The sequence below is a fragment of the Entelurus aequoreus genome, linkage group LG08 (assembly GCF_033978785.1).
Source record: "Entelurus aequoreus isolate RoL-2023_Sb linkage group LG08, RoL_Eaeq_v1.1, whole genome shotgun sequence".
NCBI lineage: Eukaryota > Metazoa > Chordata > Actinopteri > Syngnathiformes > Syngnathidae > Entelurus > Entelurus aequoreus.
Genome location: NC_084738.1, coordinates 80,760,762 through 80,778,698, shown reverse-complemented (window position 1 = coordinate 80,778,698; position 17,937 = coordinate 80,760,762). Strand labels below are relative to the sequence as shown.

The window sequence follows — 17,937 nt, the reverse complement described above, 5'->3', positions numbered from 1 at the left end:
TCTGGTGTGGCAAGAGACCCAGCAGCTGGTCTCCATGGCCAAAAGGCTCCCGGGAGGCAGATCCAGAAGTTCACAAAAAGCACCGCAGAAGTCAGGAAAGTGCCAACTGGTCCCCAACCAAAAGGCAAAAAAAAACCCCCACAGCAGTGTTTCCCACACATTCATTTATTTGTGGCGGCCCGCCACGAAAGAATTAAGGCCGCCACAAAAATTTTTTTTTTAAATTTTTAAATTTTTTATTTTTTTTTGTCCTCTCCAGCTTCTCAGGCAAATCATATAGTTGATGTAGATGCCCATATCGGCTGTTCAGATTTACTTTACAAAAGAGAAGTGTAGGATCAAGATTTTTGGAGCTCTTTGTTCAGTGGATCAGATGTTTGATGAAGCTTTGTGTCTATCTACCACCACTACTGTTTTCTGTTTATTTGTTACTGACTGTGGCAGGACACCTCTGCCTCTGTTTCACTTTATGTTGCTGGTAAATAATATGGTTGTAGTAGTAGGCTAAAGTTAAATAATTTAGTATGGACTTAAAGGGGCAGAGCTTTAAGAGACATTTTAGCTTTTATATTTTTATAAAATATTTTTTGTAAGAACCACAATTAATAAATATATTTCAGTGAATAACTTATTGTTCGAATCTGTATATAAATATGTACGTAAAGTGTTGTAATTATATTGTAAAATGGATGGATGGATGGATGGACGTTTAAAACAAAACTGTTATTATTAATTAGTAAGTATACATTTTTTGAGCCTTTTTAGAGAAAATCATATCATTGTAGTAAATTATGCAAATTACTCTGATGTCATGGTGACCACGCCCATAGCCACGCCCCCACCGCCACAGGTATCTTGGCAGTTTATGGGAAACACTGCACAGGAACACAAAAGGATGACACAAGAGGAAATAGCTCCTGCCAACAAGCATGTTGTTGTTGCAGTGCAAGTACAAAAAGTCCACAAAATAAGGTTAAAAAAACACAAAAACAAGAGGGAAACATCAAAGAAGTCAAAGGACATAAAAGTGGAACTACTTTTTAAATTTATTTATCAACAACACCCAGACGGCAGCCAAAGTCATTTATCAGCAGCACAGCCAGGGACCCAAACTCCGGTTTGTGCGGATGAGTGAGAATCCGCCCAGAGAGACCGGAGTCTCCAATACATGCTCCATGAAGCTCGTCCATCCTGGCGCCCGATCCGGTCTCTTCCTCGCATCTCCTCCGGTCTCGCACAGAGAGCCAGCAGCTGGTCTCCGGTGCAAACATGGCCGAAAGGCTCCCTCGAGGTGGATCCAAAAGTTGACCAAAAAAATCTGACTGTCCTCTGTTTATGTCTGTCTCTCTCCCGGTTCCAAGCCGCCCGTCCGCCCCCCACCAGCGCGCGGGCCCTTAAGCATGTCCACAGATGACAGCGTCTCTGAGGACGTGTCCAGCTCGGGCCCCCTGAGCCACTGCCGGGCCAGCGCTGACGGGGATGGGGGCAAGGAGAGCGAGGCGTCCCCGCTGTCCTCTGAGGCCACCACCGCCTCCGGGCTGGCGGTCTCCGAGGACAGAGTCTCGGCCTCCCAGACCACAGGGGGCACTGTGGCCAGCCGGCCCGTGAAGCTCACACCAGCATGCGACAAGATCAGGTGCGCTTGTGTACTCTCTCTGTCGCCAGGTCACCGGCATGAGAGGCAAACGCGCTGACTACCCAGCTAAAAGCCACACTCACAGTCTTAATTAATCATCACTCATGACAATACCGCCTGGTGTCATTTCAGGGGTCTATGCCTGGGCACGGATGGAACCTTCCCGCCAGGGAGAAACCTGCCGTTCATCAACCCGAGCTCCCTGGAGACCCTGAGAGCCCTGGTGGAGGAGATCCGCAGCAGCGGCGAGATGGACCCCAAGATCTGGAAGGACTGCGAGGTCTTTTGCGAACAGGCTTGAAGTCCGCGTGATGGACCCAGGTGCTCAACGTCTGCCTCGCCTTTTTGTTTTCAGGTCAGGTGGCTGCACCTGTTTCAGCTGGTGGAGAAGCAGTACCAGGAGCAAATCCTGGCCCAGCAAGACCAGTACCAGTGCCAAATACAGGTCAGACGCTTTTATGGGCTCTAGTAGAGAAACTAATTGTGATATATGGTGATTTTATACTTGTAAATACCCCATACTTGCCAACCCTCCCGTTTTTAGCGGGAGAATCCCGGTATTCAGCGCCTCTCCTGACAACCTCCCGGCAGAGATTTTCTCCCGACAAACTCCCGGTATTCAGCCGGAGCTGGGGGCCACGCCCCCTCCAGCTCAATGCGGACCTGAGTGGGGACAGCCGTTCTCACGTCCGCTTTCCCAGCAGCTTGCCTGCCCAATGACGTCATAACATCTACGGCTTTTAGAGAGTAGAGTGCACAACAAGGAGAGAGAGTTCTTGGTTTCTTATGTGGGTATATTGTTAGGCAGTTTCATTATCAATCAATCAATCAATCATCCATCCATCCATTTTCTACCGCTTATTCCCTTCGGGGTCGCGGGGGGCGCTGGAGCCTATCTCAATCAATGTTTATTTATATAGCCCTAAATCACAAGTGTCTCAAAGGGCTGTACAAGCCACAACGGCATCCTCGGTACAGAGCCCACATACGGGCAAGGAAAACTCACCCCAGTGGGACGTCAGTGTGAATGACTATGAGAAACCTAGGAGAGGACCGCATATGCGGGTAACTCCCCCCCTAACGTCCTCCCAGCGCGGTAACAACACACAACAACAGCAGTCACGTTTAGTCTACCGTAAAGCAGTTCGTCTGCCATAAACAGCAATGTTGTGACACTCTTAAACAGGACAATACTGCCACCTACTGGATAGCCTGCAGAACACTGAAATTCAAGTATGTCTTTTATTTATATGTATAATAAAATTAAAAAAAAAATATATAGCTAGAATTTACTGAAAGTCAAGTATTTCATTCATATATATATATATAGTATATATATATATATGAAATACTTGATTTGGTGAATTCTAGCTGTAAATATACTCTCCTCTTAACCACACCCTTAGCCACGCCCCCAACCACGCCCCCCCGATATTGGAGGTCTCAAGGTTGGCAAGTATGAAATACGCTGATGTTGGTGCTAGTCCCGTTCCTCGCGCTTCCACCACTCACCTGTGGTGATTAGGGGGGTCCCAAAAAATTTGCGATTCTTATTTGTCAAATTCATAATCGATTCAAAAAAATGTACAGTACAGGCCAAAAGTGTGGACACACCTTCTCCTCATTCAATGCGTTTTCTTTATTTCCATGACTTTTTACATTGTAGGTTGTCACATCCAAACTATGAATGAACACATGCGGAGTTATGTACTTAACACAAAAATAACTGAAAACATGTTTTATATTCTAGTTTCTTCAAAATAGCCACCCTCTGCTCTGATTACTGCTTTGCACACTCTTGGCATTCTCTCCATGAGCTTCAAATGGTTTTCACTTCACAGGTGTCATAGTTTTGATGCCTTCAATCTACAATAGTGGCCCCCAACCACAAAAAGTTGCCAGACTTTTACTGTAAAATATATGGTGGGTTTTTATTATTATTATTATTACAACATATTATTGTAAATAGAAATACAGTACCGCTGTTTAATTTTATTTTGGCAACTCAGCTGCCAGTTTTTTACCATAATAAAATGTGGGACCAGAAAATCATCAACCGTGGATTTTACAGTAAAAAAAAAACAAAGAAAAAAACCTGACAGCTCAGTCGACGGAATTTTACTGTAAAAAAACAAACATTCGTTGCTGTTTTTCAACTTACAGTAATATGCTGTAAAAAAGTTGCCAGACTTTTACTGTAAAATATATGGTTGGTTTTTATTATTATTATTATTATTATTTTTACAACATATTATTGTAAATAGAAATACAGTACCGCTGTTTAATTTTATTTTGGTAACTCAGCTGCCTGCCAGTTTTTTGCCATAATAAAATGTGGGACCATAAAATCATCAACCGTGGATTTTACAGTAAAAAAACAAACAAAAAACTGACAGCTCAGTCGACGGAATTTTACTGTAAAAAAACAAACATTCGTTGTTGTTTTTCAACTTACAGTAATATGCTGTAAAAAAGTTGCCAGACTTTTACTGTAAAATATATGGTGGGTTTTTATTATTATTATTATTATTATTATTTTTACAACATATTATTGTAAATAGAAATACAGTACCGCTGTTTAATTTAATTTTGGCAACTCAGCTGCCAGTTTTTTACCATAATAAAATGTGGGACCAGAAAATCATCAACCGTGGATTTTACAGTAAAAAAAAAAAAAAAAAAAAAACTGACAGCTCAGTCGACGGAATTTTACTGTAAAAAAACAAACATTCGTTGTTGTTTTTCAACTTACAGTAATATGCTGTAAAAAAGTTGCCAGACTTACTGTAAAATATATGGTGGGTTTTTATTATTATTATTATTATTTTTACAACATATTATTGTAAATAGAAATACAGTACCGCTGTTTAATTTAATTTTGGCAACTCAGCTGCCAGTTTTTTACCATAATAAAATGTGGGACCAGAAAATCATCAACCGTGGATTTTACAGTAAAAAAAAAAAAAAGAAAAAAACCTGACAGCTCAGTCGACGGAATTTTACTGTAAAAAAACAAACATTCGTTGTTGTTTTTCAACTTACAGTAATATGCTGTAAAAAAGTTGCCAGACTTTTACTGTAAAATATATGGTGGGTTTTTATTATTATTATTATTTTTACAACATATTATTGTAAATAGAAATACAGTACCGCTGTTTAATTTTATTTTGGCAACTCAGCTGCCAGTTTTTTACCATAATAAAATGTGGGACCAGAAAATCATCAACCGTGGATTTTACAGTAAAAAAAAAAAAAAAAAGAAAAAAAACTGACAGCTCAGTTGATGGAATTTTACTGTAAAAAAACAAACATTCGTTGTTGTTTTTCAACTTACAGTAATATGCTGTAAAAAAGTTGCCAGACTTTTACTGTAAAATATATGGTGGGTTTTTATTATTATTATTATTATTTTTACAACATATTATTGTAAATAGAAATACAGTACCGCTGTTTAATTTTATTTTGGCAACTCAGCTGCCTGCCAGTTTTTTACCATAATAAAATGTGGGACCATAAAATCATCAACCGTGGATTTTACAGTAAAAAAACAAACAAAAAACTGACAGCTCAGTCGACGGAATTTTACTGTAAAAAACAAACATTCGTTGTTGTTTTTCAACTTACAGTAATATGCTGTAAAAAAGTTGCCAGACTTTTACTGTAAAGTATATGGTGGGTTTTTATTATTATTATTATTTTTACAACATATTATTGTAAATAGAAATACGGTACCGCTGTTTAATTTTATTTTGGCAACTCAGCTGCCTGCCAGTTTTTTTACCATAATAAAATGTGGGACCAGAAAATCATCAACCGTGGATTTTACAGTAAAAAAAAAAAAAGAAAAAAAACTGACAGCTCAGTCGACGGATTTTTACTGTAAAAAAACAAACATTCGTTGTTGTTTTTCAACTTACAGTAATATGCTGTAAAAAAGTTGCCAGACTTTTACTGTAAAATATATGGTGGGTTTTTATTATTATTATTATTATTATTTTTGCAACATATTATTGTAAATAGAAGTACAGTACCGCTGTTTAATTTTATTTTGGCAACTCAGCTGCCAGTTTTTTACCATAATAAAATGTGGGACCAGAAAATCATCAACCGTGGATTTTACAGTAAAAAAAAAAAAAGAAAAAAAAACTGACAGCTCAGTCGACGGAATTTTACTGTAAAAAAACAAACATTCGTTGTTGTTTTTCAACTTACAGTAATATGCTGTAAAAAAGTTGCCAGACTTTTACTGTAAAATATATGGTGGGTTTTTATTATTATTATTATTATTATTTTTACAACATATTATTGTAAATAGAAATACAGTACCACTGTTTAATTTTATTTTGGCAACTCAGCTGCCAGTTTTTTACCATAATAAAATGTGGGACCAGAAAATCATCAACCGTGGATTTTACAGTAAAAAAAAAAAAAAAAAGAAAAAAAACTGACAGCTCAGTTGATGGAATTTTACTGTAAAAAAACAAACATTCGTTGTTGTTTTTCAACTTACAGTAATATGCTGTAAAAAAGTTGCCAGACTTTTACTGTAAAATATATGGTGGGTTTTTATTATTATTATTATTATTTTTACAACATATTATTGTAAATAGAAATACAGTACCGCTGTTTAATTTTATTTTGGCCACTCAGCTGCCTGCCAGTTTTTTACCATAATAAAATGTGGGACCATAAAATCATCAACCGTGGATTTTACAGTAAAAAAACAAACAAAAAACTGACAGCTCAGTCGACGGAATTTTACTGTAAAAAACAAACATTCGTTGTTGTTTTTCAACTTACAGTAATATGCTGTAAAAAAGTTGCCAGACTTTTACTGTAAAGTATATGGTGGGTTTTTATTATTATTATTATTTTTACAACATATTATTGTAAATAGAAATACGGTACCGCTGTTTAATTTTATTTTGGCAACTCAGCTGCCTGCCAGTTTTTTACCATAATAAAATGTGGGACCAGAAAATCATCAACCGTGGATTTTACAGTAAAAAAAAAAAAAGAAAAAAAACTGACAGCTCAGTCGACGGATTTTTACTGTAAAAAAACAAACATTCGTTGTTGTTTTTCAACTTACAGTAATATGCTGTAAAAAAGTTGCCAGACTTTTACTGTAAAATATATGGTGGGTTTTTATTATTATTATTATTATTATTTTTACAACATATTATTGTAAATAGAAATACAGTACCGCTGTTTAATTTTATTTTGGCAACTCAGCTGCCAGTTTTTTACCATAATAAAATGTGGGACCAGAAAATCATCAACCGTGGATTTTACAGTAAAAAAAAAACATTCGTTGTTGTTTTTCAACTTACAGTAATATGCTGTAAAAAAGTTGCCAGACTTTTACTGTAAAATATATGGTGGGTTTTTATTATTATTATTATTATTATTATTTTTACAACATATTATTGTAAATAGAAGTACAGTACCGCTGTTTAATTTTATTTTGGCAACTCAGCTGCCAGTTTTTTACCATAATAAAATGTGGGACCAGAAAATCATCAACCGTGGATTTTACAGTAAAAAAAAAAAAAGATAAAAAACTGACAGCTCAGTCGACGGAATTTTACTGTAAAAAAACAAACATTCGTTGTTGTTTTTCAACTTACAGTAATATGTTATAAAAAAGTTGCCAGACTTTTACTGTAAAATATATGGTGGGTTTTTATTATTATTATTATTATTTTTACAACATATTATTGTAAATAGAAATACAGTACCGCTGTTTAATTTTATTTTGGCAACTCAGCTGCCAGTTTTTTACCATAATAAAATGTGGGACCAGAAAATCATCAACCGTGGATTTTACAGTAAAAAAAGAAAAAAAACTGACAGCTCAGTCGACGGAATTTTACTGTAAAAAAACAAACATTCGTTGTTGTTTTTCAACTTACAGTAATATGCTGTAAAAAAACCTCCCTAAATTTTACAGTAAAATCTATTGGTCATTTTTATAGTGTACAATTGGATGGATAACTTTCTTCGAAATCATAAGTTAAGCAGATTTTGGATTTTGACCAACAAAGTTAGATAATTTAATTGCAATATTGGACACTATTTTTTTCCCCTGTCAAACTAGAAAAAAAAAACATAATACCTTTTAGTAAGAAAATAAGAAAGTAAAGAAAGAAAATATAAGGTATTTTAATGACACATTATTTCCAGGCTTTTGCGGGCCATATTAAATGACGTGGAGGGCCAGATCTGGCCCCAGGGCCTTGATTTTGACGCCTGTGCACAAGACACACCAATGAGCTTATTTATAGATGTACAATAAAACTCCTCATAGGAAGTCGCCATTTGTTATAACTTTGTGACAGTATATAATGCACATTAATGAACATATCAAATATAAATGTGACCGATTGTAGCCAAAGGCTGATTTCCATCTGCATCTCATTGCAAAGAAACACGCCCAGGGCTCCCACCTCAGCGTATTTTTCATGCACTTAATTTTGCTGTATTTATCTGGCACAAATGGAAAGCCGGTCCCTGAAAATAATGGCTACATTAAACCGGTCCGTGGAGCAAAAAAGGTTGGGGACCACTGATCTACAACAATGGCAATAATCAATAGTCAGAAGGTGTGTTTAAACTTTTGACCTGTACTGTATGTATACAGTGGGGCAAAAAAGTATTTAGTCAGTCACCAATTGTGCAAGTTCTCCCACTTAAAAAGATGAGAGAGGCCTGTAATATTCATCACAGGTACACTTCAACTATGAGGGAAAAAAAAAAATCCAGAAACTCGCATTGTCTGATTTTTAAAGAATTTATTAGCAAATTATGGTGGAAAGTAAATATTTGGTCAATAACAACATTTCATCTCTATACTTAATGTGACTTGTGTTGGCAATGACAGAGGTCAAATGTTTTCTGTAAGTCTTCACAAGGTTTTCTCATACTGTTGCTGGTATTTTGGACCGTTCCTCCATGCAGATCTCCTCTAGAGCAGTGTTGTTTTGGGGCTGTTGCTGGGCAACACGGACTTTCAACTCCCTCCAAAGATTTTCCATGGGGTTGAGATCTGGAGACTGGCTAGGCCACTCCAGGACCTTGAAATGCTTCTTACGAAGCCACTCCTTCCTTGCCCGGGCGTTGTGTTTGGGATCATTGTCGTGCTGAAACACCCAGCCATGTTTCATCTTCAATGCCCTTGCTGATGGACCGAGGTTTTCACTCAAAGTCTGGCATTCTCTCCATGAGCTTTGAGCACACCCGTGAAGTGGAAACCATTTCAGGTGACTACCTCTTGAAATTAATTAGGGCTGCAACAACTAATCGATTAAAATCGATTATTAAAATAGTTGCCGATTAATTTAGTCATCGATTCGTTGGATCTATGCTATGCGCATGCGCAGAGTTTTTATTATATTTTTATTTTTTAACTAAACCTTTATTTATAAACTGCAACATTTACAAACAGCTGAGAAACAATAATCAAAATAAGTATGGTGCCAGTATGCTGTTTTTTATCAATAAAATACTGGATAGGATAGAAATGTAGTTTGTCTCTTTTATCCGATTATTAATCGATTAATCGAAGTAATAATCGACAGATTAATCGATTATCAAATTAATCGTTAGTTGCAGCCCTAAAAGTAATCGAGAGAATGCCAAGAGTTAAAGTTAAGTTAAAGTAGCAATGATTGTCACACACACACGAGGTGTGGCGAAATTATTCTCTGCATTTCACCCATCACCCTTGATCACCCCCTGGGAGGTGAGCAGCAGCGGTGGCCGCGCCCGGGAATCATTTTTGGTGCTTTAACCCCCAATTCCAACCCTTGATGCGGAGTGCCAAGCAGGGAGGTAATGGCTCCCATTTTTATAGTCTTTGGTATGACTCGGCTGGGGTTTGAACCCACAACCTACCCATCTCAGGGCGGTCACTCTAACCACTAGGCCACTGAGTAGGTACTAGGCCACTGAGTAGGAGTGTGCAAAAACTAAACAGGCTGAGTGTATAGTGGGGTTTGAATACTCGCCGCAAAGTTGCTAAGTCGGCAACTTGGAACCCTCCCTCTACGTCTTCTTATTCTCTGGCAGACCAGTCGCGTATAAGCTGTGTTAATAAGCATAGATACCAGGCACACCGCCACCTAGCAGGTAGTGCCACATCTATTTGTGGCGGTCCAAATTTATTTGTGGATGTATGGGAAACCCTTTTTGTGGAGTTAATGACAACGTTAAAGAAAACAGAAAGGAGGTTGGGGGTTGCCTACAGCCACAGCTGCCAATTAGAGACCATTGTTTTGGGTATTTGTTTCTTATTCAATACAAAATGTCCAGAGAAAGATTTGAGATCTCAGGTTACAGAGGAGCGAGTCTATGCTGCTGACAGAAGGAGGAGAGACTCTTATCTGATTGTCAACTGGAATGTTTTGGTTAGACATTGGGAATGGAAGTAATACAACATCAATCACACACAAAAAAAACAACTTTCTGGAGAGTAAGCGGTTCCCCAAAAGACAAACACAATATACATTAGTGATCTCTGGCATCACAACAGTCCATGTTTCATTTAAAAGTGTCTTATATTTCGAACACAAAACAGGCCGATGCAGTGAAGAAAAGCAATACAACATCAATCACACGAGGACTGTTTACTTAGTCTAAAATTGTTGTGAGAGAAAAGATTGCTAAAATATTAGCTTGACCACGGACTCAGCCACCGGAGGGTGCTTTGTCTCCCGTAAATCGGAACACATGCTGACCTTTGGTGTGCACACTATGTAGAACTCTCCAAATTGGACTAAATCTAGTTAAAATGCAAGTAAAAGCCCAATAATACTTGTATAGTGCTTTTCTACCTCAATATGCTGTTACCTTGATCCACACTATGTAGAACTCTCCAAATTGGACTAAATCTAGTTAAAATGCAAGTAAAAGCCCAGAAGGTACCTGCAGGGTACGTGGTAGTTGTCTACGACCATTCATTTGCAGACATCAACACTTTGTTTTCCCCTTCTCAGTTGATTCAGGATGAAATTAAAGCTCTCGTGCAGCTCCAGAACCGCCAGGCCAGCCTCCAGCAGCACGCGGACTTCCCACAAACCCCGACCGTCAAAACCGGCGACGGCACCAAGGACTTCATCCTGCCCTTCATCCCCGCCGACTGCGCCTTCCCCCGACGCGTGGCCAGTGACGGCGACAGCCCGGCCGCCCCGGCTCTCTCCCCGTTCAGCTCCCCGTCGCCGCCGCCACAAAGGTCGGAGACGGCCAACCCCGGCGAGGAGCGCACGGCCACGGTGCTCAGCAGCGGCTACGGGACTCTTTCCACCTGGGAAACGGGGCCGGAAGCTGAGCCCCGGTGTTCCGCCGGCGTCCAGGAAGACGGCGAGGAGAGTCACGAGCCGTCAGTCCACCAGCAGAAAACCTGTGGGTATGTACTTCTGCTTTTTCTACAAAGTTCTACTTTATTTAGCAGGTCAATAGTATTGTGTTGTTTGAACTAAAGCACTTTAAAAGTGATTTTAGTACTGAGAACACGTCGTTTGCTGTGTCTTTATATTATTAATAATAACGAGGTGAGGTCATTCCTGAAGGAATTGCGTGTGAATGCTCCAATGCTGAAGATTCACTGAAATGCTGACAGAATGTAGTTTGAATGTTGAAGAGTTTGAATTTCCAGGAAAACCGGGATTTGGTTTGGAACTTGGGAAAGTGTTAGTTTGAATGTCCAGAACGAATTGAATGTGTTGAAGGTGGAATGGTTTTAAATAGGTTGAAAAATGTGGGGAATTGTGGAAGTATGAAACATGGACAATTCATTTAGAATGGGGAAAATGTCCCTAAAAACTGAGAATTCTAGGAAATCCGGGAGTTTTTTGTTTTTTTTTACAATTGTTGAAAGGTAGTACACGATTCCTAAAGAGGCTGAATATTTTGAAGTTGGAAGGGTTTGGATCGGATAAAAAATGTGGGAGTTGTGGAACTTTGAAAAATGTCCCATTCTTTTCAATGGGAATTTCATGGGAATTTGGGCATTTCAGGAAAATAGGGATTTTTTGGGAAAATGCAAAGAAATTTGAATGCTCTGAATCAGTTGAAATGGTTGGTGGTGGTATCTTTCAAATTTAATTGAGAAATGGTATCATGGAATTCCTGGAATTTTCGGGGAAGCCAAAAAACTACTTTTTTTGTTTTGTTTTTTTGTCCTGACTAAGAGGAATGTTTTGATGGTGGAACGGTTGAAGTGGGTTGAAAAATGTGGGAGTAGTCGACACAAAAACGGGTGAAAATAGGGTTTGAAAAACTGGGAATTCTGGAAATTCCCTGAATTTTTTGGAACTTGAAAAAATGATAGTTTGAATGTCTCGGATGGTGGAATGTGTTGAAGGTGGAATGGTTTGAATCGGTTGAAAAATGTGGAAATGGTGGAAGTTTGAAAAATGGACAATTCCTTTTGAATGGGGAAAATGTCCCTAAAAACTGAGAATTCTAGGAAATCCGGGAGTTGTTTTTTTTTACAATTGTTGAAAGGGAGTACACAATTCCTGAAGAGGCTGAATATTTGGTCCTGATTAAGAGGAATGTTTTGACGGTGGAACGGTTGAAGTGGGTTGAAAAATGTGGAAGGAGTAGTCAACAGAAAAAAGGGTGAAAATAGGGTTTAAAAAACTGGGGATTCTGGAAATTTCTGGAATTTTTTTTAACTTGAAAAAATGATAGTTTGAATGTCAAGGATGGTGGAATGTGTTGAAGGTGGAATGGTTTGAATCGGTTGAAATATTTGAAAATGGTGGAAGTTTGACAAATGGACAATTCATTTTGAATGGGAAAAATTTCCAGGAAGACCAGAATTTTGTTTGGAACTTGGGAAAGTGTTAGTTTGATTGTCCAGAACGAATTGAATGTGTTGAAAGTGGAATGGTTTTAAATAGATTGAAAAATTGACAATTCATTTAGAATGGGGAAAATGTCTTTAAAAACTGAGAATTCTAGGAAATCCGGGAGTTGTTTTTTTTACAATTGTTGAAAGGGAGTACACGATTCCTGAAGAGGCTCAATATTTGGTCCTGATTAAGAGGAATGTTTTGACGGTGGAACGGTTGAAGTGGGTTGAAAAAAACAGGTGAAAATAGGGTTTGAAAAACTGGGAATTCTGTAAACTCCTGGAATTTTTTGGAACTTGAAAAAATGATAGTTTGAATGTCTCGGATGGTGGAATGTGTTGAAGGTGGAATGGTTTGAATCGGTTGAAAAATGTGGAAATGGTGGAAGTTTGAAAAATGGACAATTCCTTTTGAATGGGGAAAATGTCCCTAAAAACTGAGAATTCTAGGAAATCCGGGAGTTGTTTTTTTTACAATTGTTGAAAGGGAGTACACAATTCCTAAAGAGGCTGAATATTTTGAAGTTGGAAGGGTTTGAATCGGATAAAAAAATGTGGGAGTTGTGGAACTTTGAAAAATGTCCCATTCTTTTCAATGGGAATTTCAGGAAAAGAGGGATTTTTTTGGAAAATGCAAAGAAATTTGAATTCTCTGAATCAGTTGAAATGGTTGGTGGTGGTATCTTTCAAATTTAATTGAGAAATGGTATCATGGAATTCCTAGAATTTTCGGGGAAACCAAAAAACAACTTTGTTTTTTTGGTTTTTTTGTCCTGACTAAGAGGAATGTTTTGATGGTGGAACGGTTGAAGTGGGTTGAAAAATGTGGAGGGAGTGGTCAACACAAATACAGGTGAAAATAGGGTTTGAAAAACTGTGAATTCTGGAAATTCCAATAATTTTTTTTAACTTGAAAAAATGATATTTTGAATGTCTAGGATGGTGGAATGTGCTGAAGGTGGAATGGTTTGAATCGGTTGAAAATGTGGAAGTTTGAAAAATGGCCAATTAATTTTGAATGGGAAAAATTTCCAGGAAAACCGGAATTTGGTTTGGAACTTGGGAAAGTGTTAGTTTGAATGTCCAGAACGAATTGAAGGTGGAATGGTTTAAGTAGATTGAAAAATGTGGGAATTGTGGAAGTGTGAAACATAGACAATTCATTTAGAATGGGGAAAATGTCCCTAAAAACTGAGAATTGTAGGAAATCCGGGAGTTTTTTTGTTTTTTTTACAATTGTTGAAAGGTAGTACATGATTCCTAAAGAGGCTGAATATTTTGAAGTTGGAAGGGTTTGGATCGGATAAAAAATGTGGGAGTTGTGGAACTTTGAAAAATGTCCCCTTCTTTTCAATGGGAATTTCATGGGAATTTCGGGAAAAGAGGGAATTTTTGGGAAAATGTAAATACATTTTAAAGCTCTGAATCAGTTGAAATGGTTGGTGTTGGTATCTTTCAAATTTTAAATTGAAAAATGGTATTACGGAATTCCTGGAATTTTCGGGAAAACCAAAAATTCCTGGAATTTTGGGAAAACCAAAAAACAACTTTGTTTTTTGTCCTGATGAAGAGGAATGTATTGACGGTGGAACGGTTGAAGTGGGTTGAAAAATGTGGAAGGAGTGGTCGACACAAAAAAGGGTGAAAAATGGGTTCTAAAAAAACGGGAATTCCTGGAAATTTTTTGGAACTTGGAAAAATGATATTTTGAATGTCCAGGATGAGTGGAATATGTTGAAGGTGGAATGGTTTGTATCGGTTGAAAAATTTGGAAATGGTGGAAGTTTAAAAAATGGCCAATTCATTTTGAATGGGAAACATTTCCAGGAAAACTGGGATTTGGTTTGGAACTTGGGAAAGTGTTAGTTTGAATGTCCAGACCGCATTGAATGTGGAATGGTTTAAGTAGGTTGAAAAATGTGGGAATTGTGGAAGTGTGAAAAATGGACAATTCATTTAGAATGGGGAAAATGTCCCTAAAAACTGAAAATTGTAGGAAATCCAGAAGTTGTTGTTTTTTTTACAATTGTTGAAAGGGAGTACACGATTCCTGAAGACGCTGAATATTTTGAAGTTGGAAGGGTTTGGATCGGATACAAAATGTGGGCTGTTGTGGAACTTTGAAAAATGTCCCATTCTTTTCAATGGGAATTTGGGAATTTCAGGAAAATAGGGATTTTTTTGGAAAATGCAAAGAAATTTGAATGCTCTGAATCAGTTGAAATGGTTGGTGGTGGTATCTTTCAAATTTAATTGAGAAATGGTATCACGGAATTCCTGGAATTTTCGGGGAAACCAAAAAACAACTTTGTTTTTTTTGTTTTTTTGTCCTGATTAAGAGGAATGTTTTGATGGTGGAACGGTTGAAGTGGGTTGAAAAATGTGGAGGGAGTGGTCGACACAAATACGGGTGGAAATAGGGTTTGAAAAACTGAATTCTGGAAATTCCAAGAATTTTTTTTAACTTGAAAAAATGATATTTTGAATGTCTAGGATGGTGGAATGTGCTAGAGGTGGAATGGTTTGAATCGGTTGAAAATGTGGAAGTTTGAAAAATGGCCAATTCATTTTGAATGGGAAAAATTTCCAGGAAAACCGGAATTTGGTTTGGAACTTGGGAAAGTGTTAGTTTGAATGTCCAGAACGAATTGAAGGTGGAATGGTTTAAGTAGGTTGAAAAATGTGGGAATTGTAGAAGTATGAAACATGGACAATTCATTTTGAATGGGGAAAATGTTCCTAAAAACTGAGAATTCTAGGAAATCCGGGAGGTTTTTTTTTTTTACAATTGTTGAAAGGAAGTACACGATTCCTGAAGAAGCTGAATATTTCGAAGTTGGAAGGGTTTGGATCGGATAAAAAATGTGGGAGTTGTGGAACTTTGAAAAATGTCCCATTCTTTTCAATGGGAATTTCAGGAAAAGAGGGAATTTTTTTGGAAAATGCAAAGAAATTTGAATGCTCTGAATCAGTTGAAATGGTTGGTGTTGGTGATATCTTTCAAATATTAAATTGAGAAATGGTATCACGGAATTCCTGGAATTTTCAGGGAAACCAAAATACAACTTTTTTTTGTTTGTTTTTTGTCCTGACTAAGAGGAATGTTTTGATGGTGGAACGGTTGAAGTGGGTTGAAAAATGTGGAGGGAGTGGTCGACACAAATACGGGTGGAAATAGGGTTTGAAAAACTGAATTCTGGAAATTCCAAGAATTTTTTTTAACTTGAAAAAATGATATTTTGAATGTCTACGATGGTGGAATGTGTTGGAGGTGGAATGGTTTGAATCAGTTGAAAATGTGGAAGTTTGAAAAATGGCCAATTCATTTTGAATGGGAAAAATTTCCAGGAAAACCGGAATTTGGTTTGGAACTTGGGAAAGTGTTAGTTTGAATGTCCAGACTGAATTGAAGGTGGAATGGTTTAAGTAGGTTGAAAAATGTGGGAATTGTAGAAGTATGAAACATGGACAATTCATTTTGAATGGGGAAAATGTTTCTAAAAACTGAGAATTCTAGGAAATCCGGGAGGTTTTTTTTTTTACAATTGTTGAAAGGAAGTACACGATTCCTGAAGAAGCTGAATATTTTGAAGTTGGAAGGGTTTGAATCGGATAAAAAATGTGGGAGTTGTGGAACTTTGAAAAATGTCCCATTCTTTTCAATGGGAATTTGGGAATTTCAGGAAAAGAGGGAATTTTTTTTGAAAATGCAAAGAAATTTGAATGCTCTGAATCAGTTGAAATGGTTGGTGTTGGTGATATCTTTCAAATATTAAATTGAGAAATGGTATCACGGAATTCCTGGAATTTTCGGGGAAACCAAAATACAACTTTGTTTTTTTTGTTTTTTGTCCTGACTAAGAGGAATGTTTTGATGGTGGAACGGTTCAAGTGGGTTGAAAAATGTGGAGGGAGTGGTCGACACAAATACGGGTGGAAATAGGGTTTGAAAAACTGAATTCTGGAAATTCCAAGAATTTTTTTTAACTTGAAAAAATTGTATTTTGAATGTCTAGGATGGTGGAATGTGTTGGAGGTGGAATGGTTTGAATCGGTTGAAAATGTGGAAGTTTGAAAAATGGCCAATTCCTTTTGAATGGGAAAAATTTCCAGGAAAACCGGAATTTGGTTTGGAACTTGGGAAAGTGTTAGTTTGAATGTCCAGAACGAATTGAATGTGTTGAAGGTGGAATGGTTTTGATGAGGTCGAAAAATGTGGGAATTGTGGAAGTGTGAAAAATGGACAATTCATTTTGAATGGGGAAAATGTCTTTAAAAACTGAGAATTCTAGGAAATCCGGGAGTTGTTTTTTTTACAATTGTTGAAAGGGAGTACACGATTCCTGAAGAGGCTCAATATTTTGAAGTTGGAAGGGTTTGGATCGGATAAAAAATGTGGGAGTTGTGGAACTTTGACAAATGTCCCATTCATTTCTATGGGAATTTCATGGGAATTTCAGGAAAAGAGGGATTTTTTTTGGAAAATGCAAAGAAATTTGAATGATCTGAATCAGTTGAAATGGTTGGTGTTGGTGGTATATCTTTCAAATTTTAAATTGAGAAATGGTATTACGGAATTTCGGGAAAACCAAAAATTCCTGGAATTTTGGGAAAACCCCCAAAAAACGTTGTTTTTTGTCCTGATGAAGAGGAATGTTTTGACGGTGGAACGGTTGAAGTGGGTTGAAAAATGTGGAAGGAGTGGTCGACACAAAAAAGGGTGAAAAATTGGTTCTAAAAAAACGGGAATTCTGGGAATTCCTGGAAATATTTGGGAACTTGGAAAAATTATATTTTGAATGTCCAGGATGAATGGAATATGTTGAAGGTGGAATGGTTTGAATCGGTTGAAAAATGTGGAAATAGTGGAAGTTTAAAAAATGGCCAATTCATTTTGAATGGGGAAAATTTCCAGAAAAACCGGGATTTGGTTTGGAACTTGGGAAAGTGTTAGTTTGAATGTCCAGAACGAATTGAATGTGTTGAAGGTGGAATGGTTTTAAATAGGTTGAAAAATGTGGGAATTGTGGAAGTGTGAAAAATGGACAATTTATTTTCCATCCACCCAGCAGGCAAATGTTAACATGCTAACCGTCATATTGTGTCACGTACCAAGTTTAATGACTGTAAGGTGTACGCCTGTGTTTGCATGCTAACAGTTAGCATGTGGCAAGTATCAAATTATATGATTAAGAGGTAAACCCTGGTAAATTAAGCTAAAAAAAAAAAAAAGTTAGCATGCTAAGAGACAAATTACCTCCCTGCTTGGCACTCAGCATCAAGGGTTGGAATTGGGGGTTAAATCACCAAAAATTATTCCCGGGCGCAGCCACCGCTGCTGCTCACTGCTCCCCTCACCTCCCAGGGGGTGAGGGTGATGGATCAAATGCAGAGTTAGTGTGTGTGTGTGTGACAATCATTGGTACTTTTTAACATTATTTAT

At 37.5% G+C, this 17,937-nt stretch overlaps 1 protein-coding gene across 4 annotated transcripts in view; it reads left to right on the top strand.

Annotated features, from left to right (window-relative positions):
* The window catches only part of LOC133656339 (M-phase phosphoprotein 9), a 65,848-nt gene that overhangs the window by 4,895 nt on the left and 43,016 nt on the right, over positions 1-17,937 (top strand). For all 4 annotated transcript variants that reach the window (XM_062057386.1, XM_062057385.1, XM_062057383.1 and 1 more), the window contains exons 2-5: positions 1,362-1,636; positions 1,769-1,916; positions 1,992-2,081; positions 10,633-11,042. In XM_062057386.1, coding sequence (XP_061913370.1) covers positions 1,401-1,636; positions 1,769-1,916; positions 1,992-2,081; positions 10,633-11,042 — 884 coding nt within the window. In that variant the 5' untranslated portion in view covers positions 1,362-1,400. The remainder of the gene's footprint in view (positions 1-1,361; positions 1,637-1,768; positions 1,917-1,991; positions 2,082-10,632; positions 11,043-17,937) is intronic.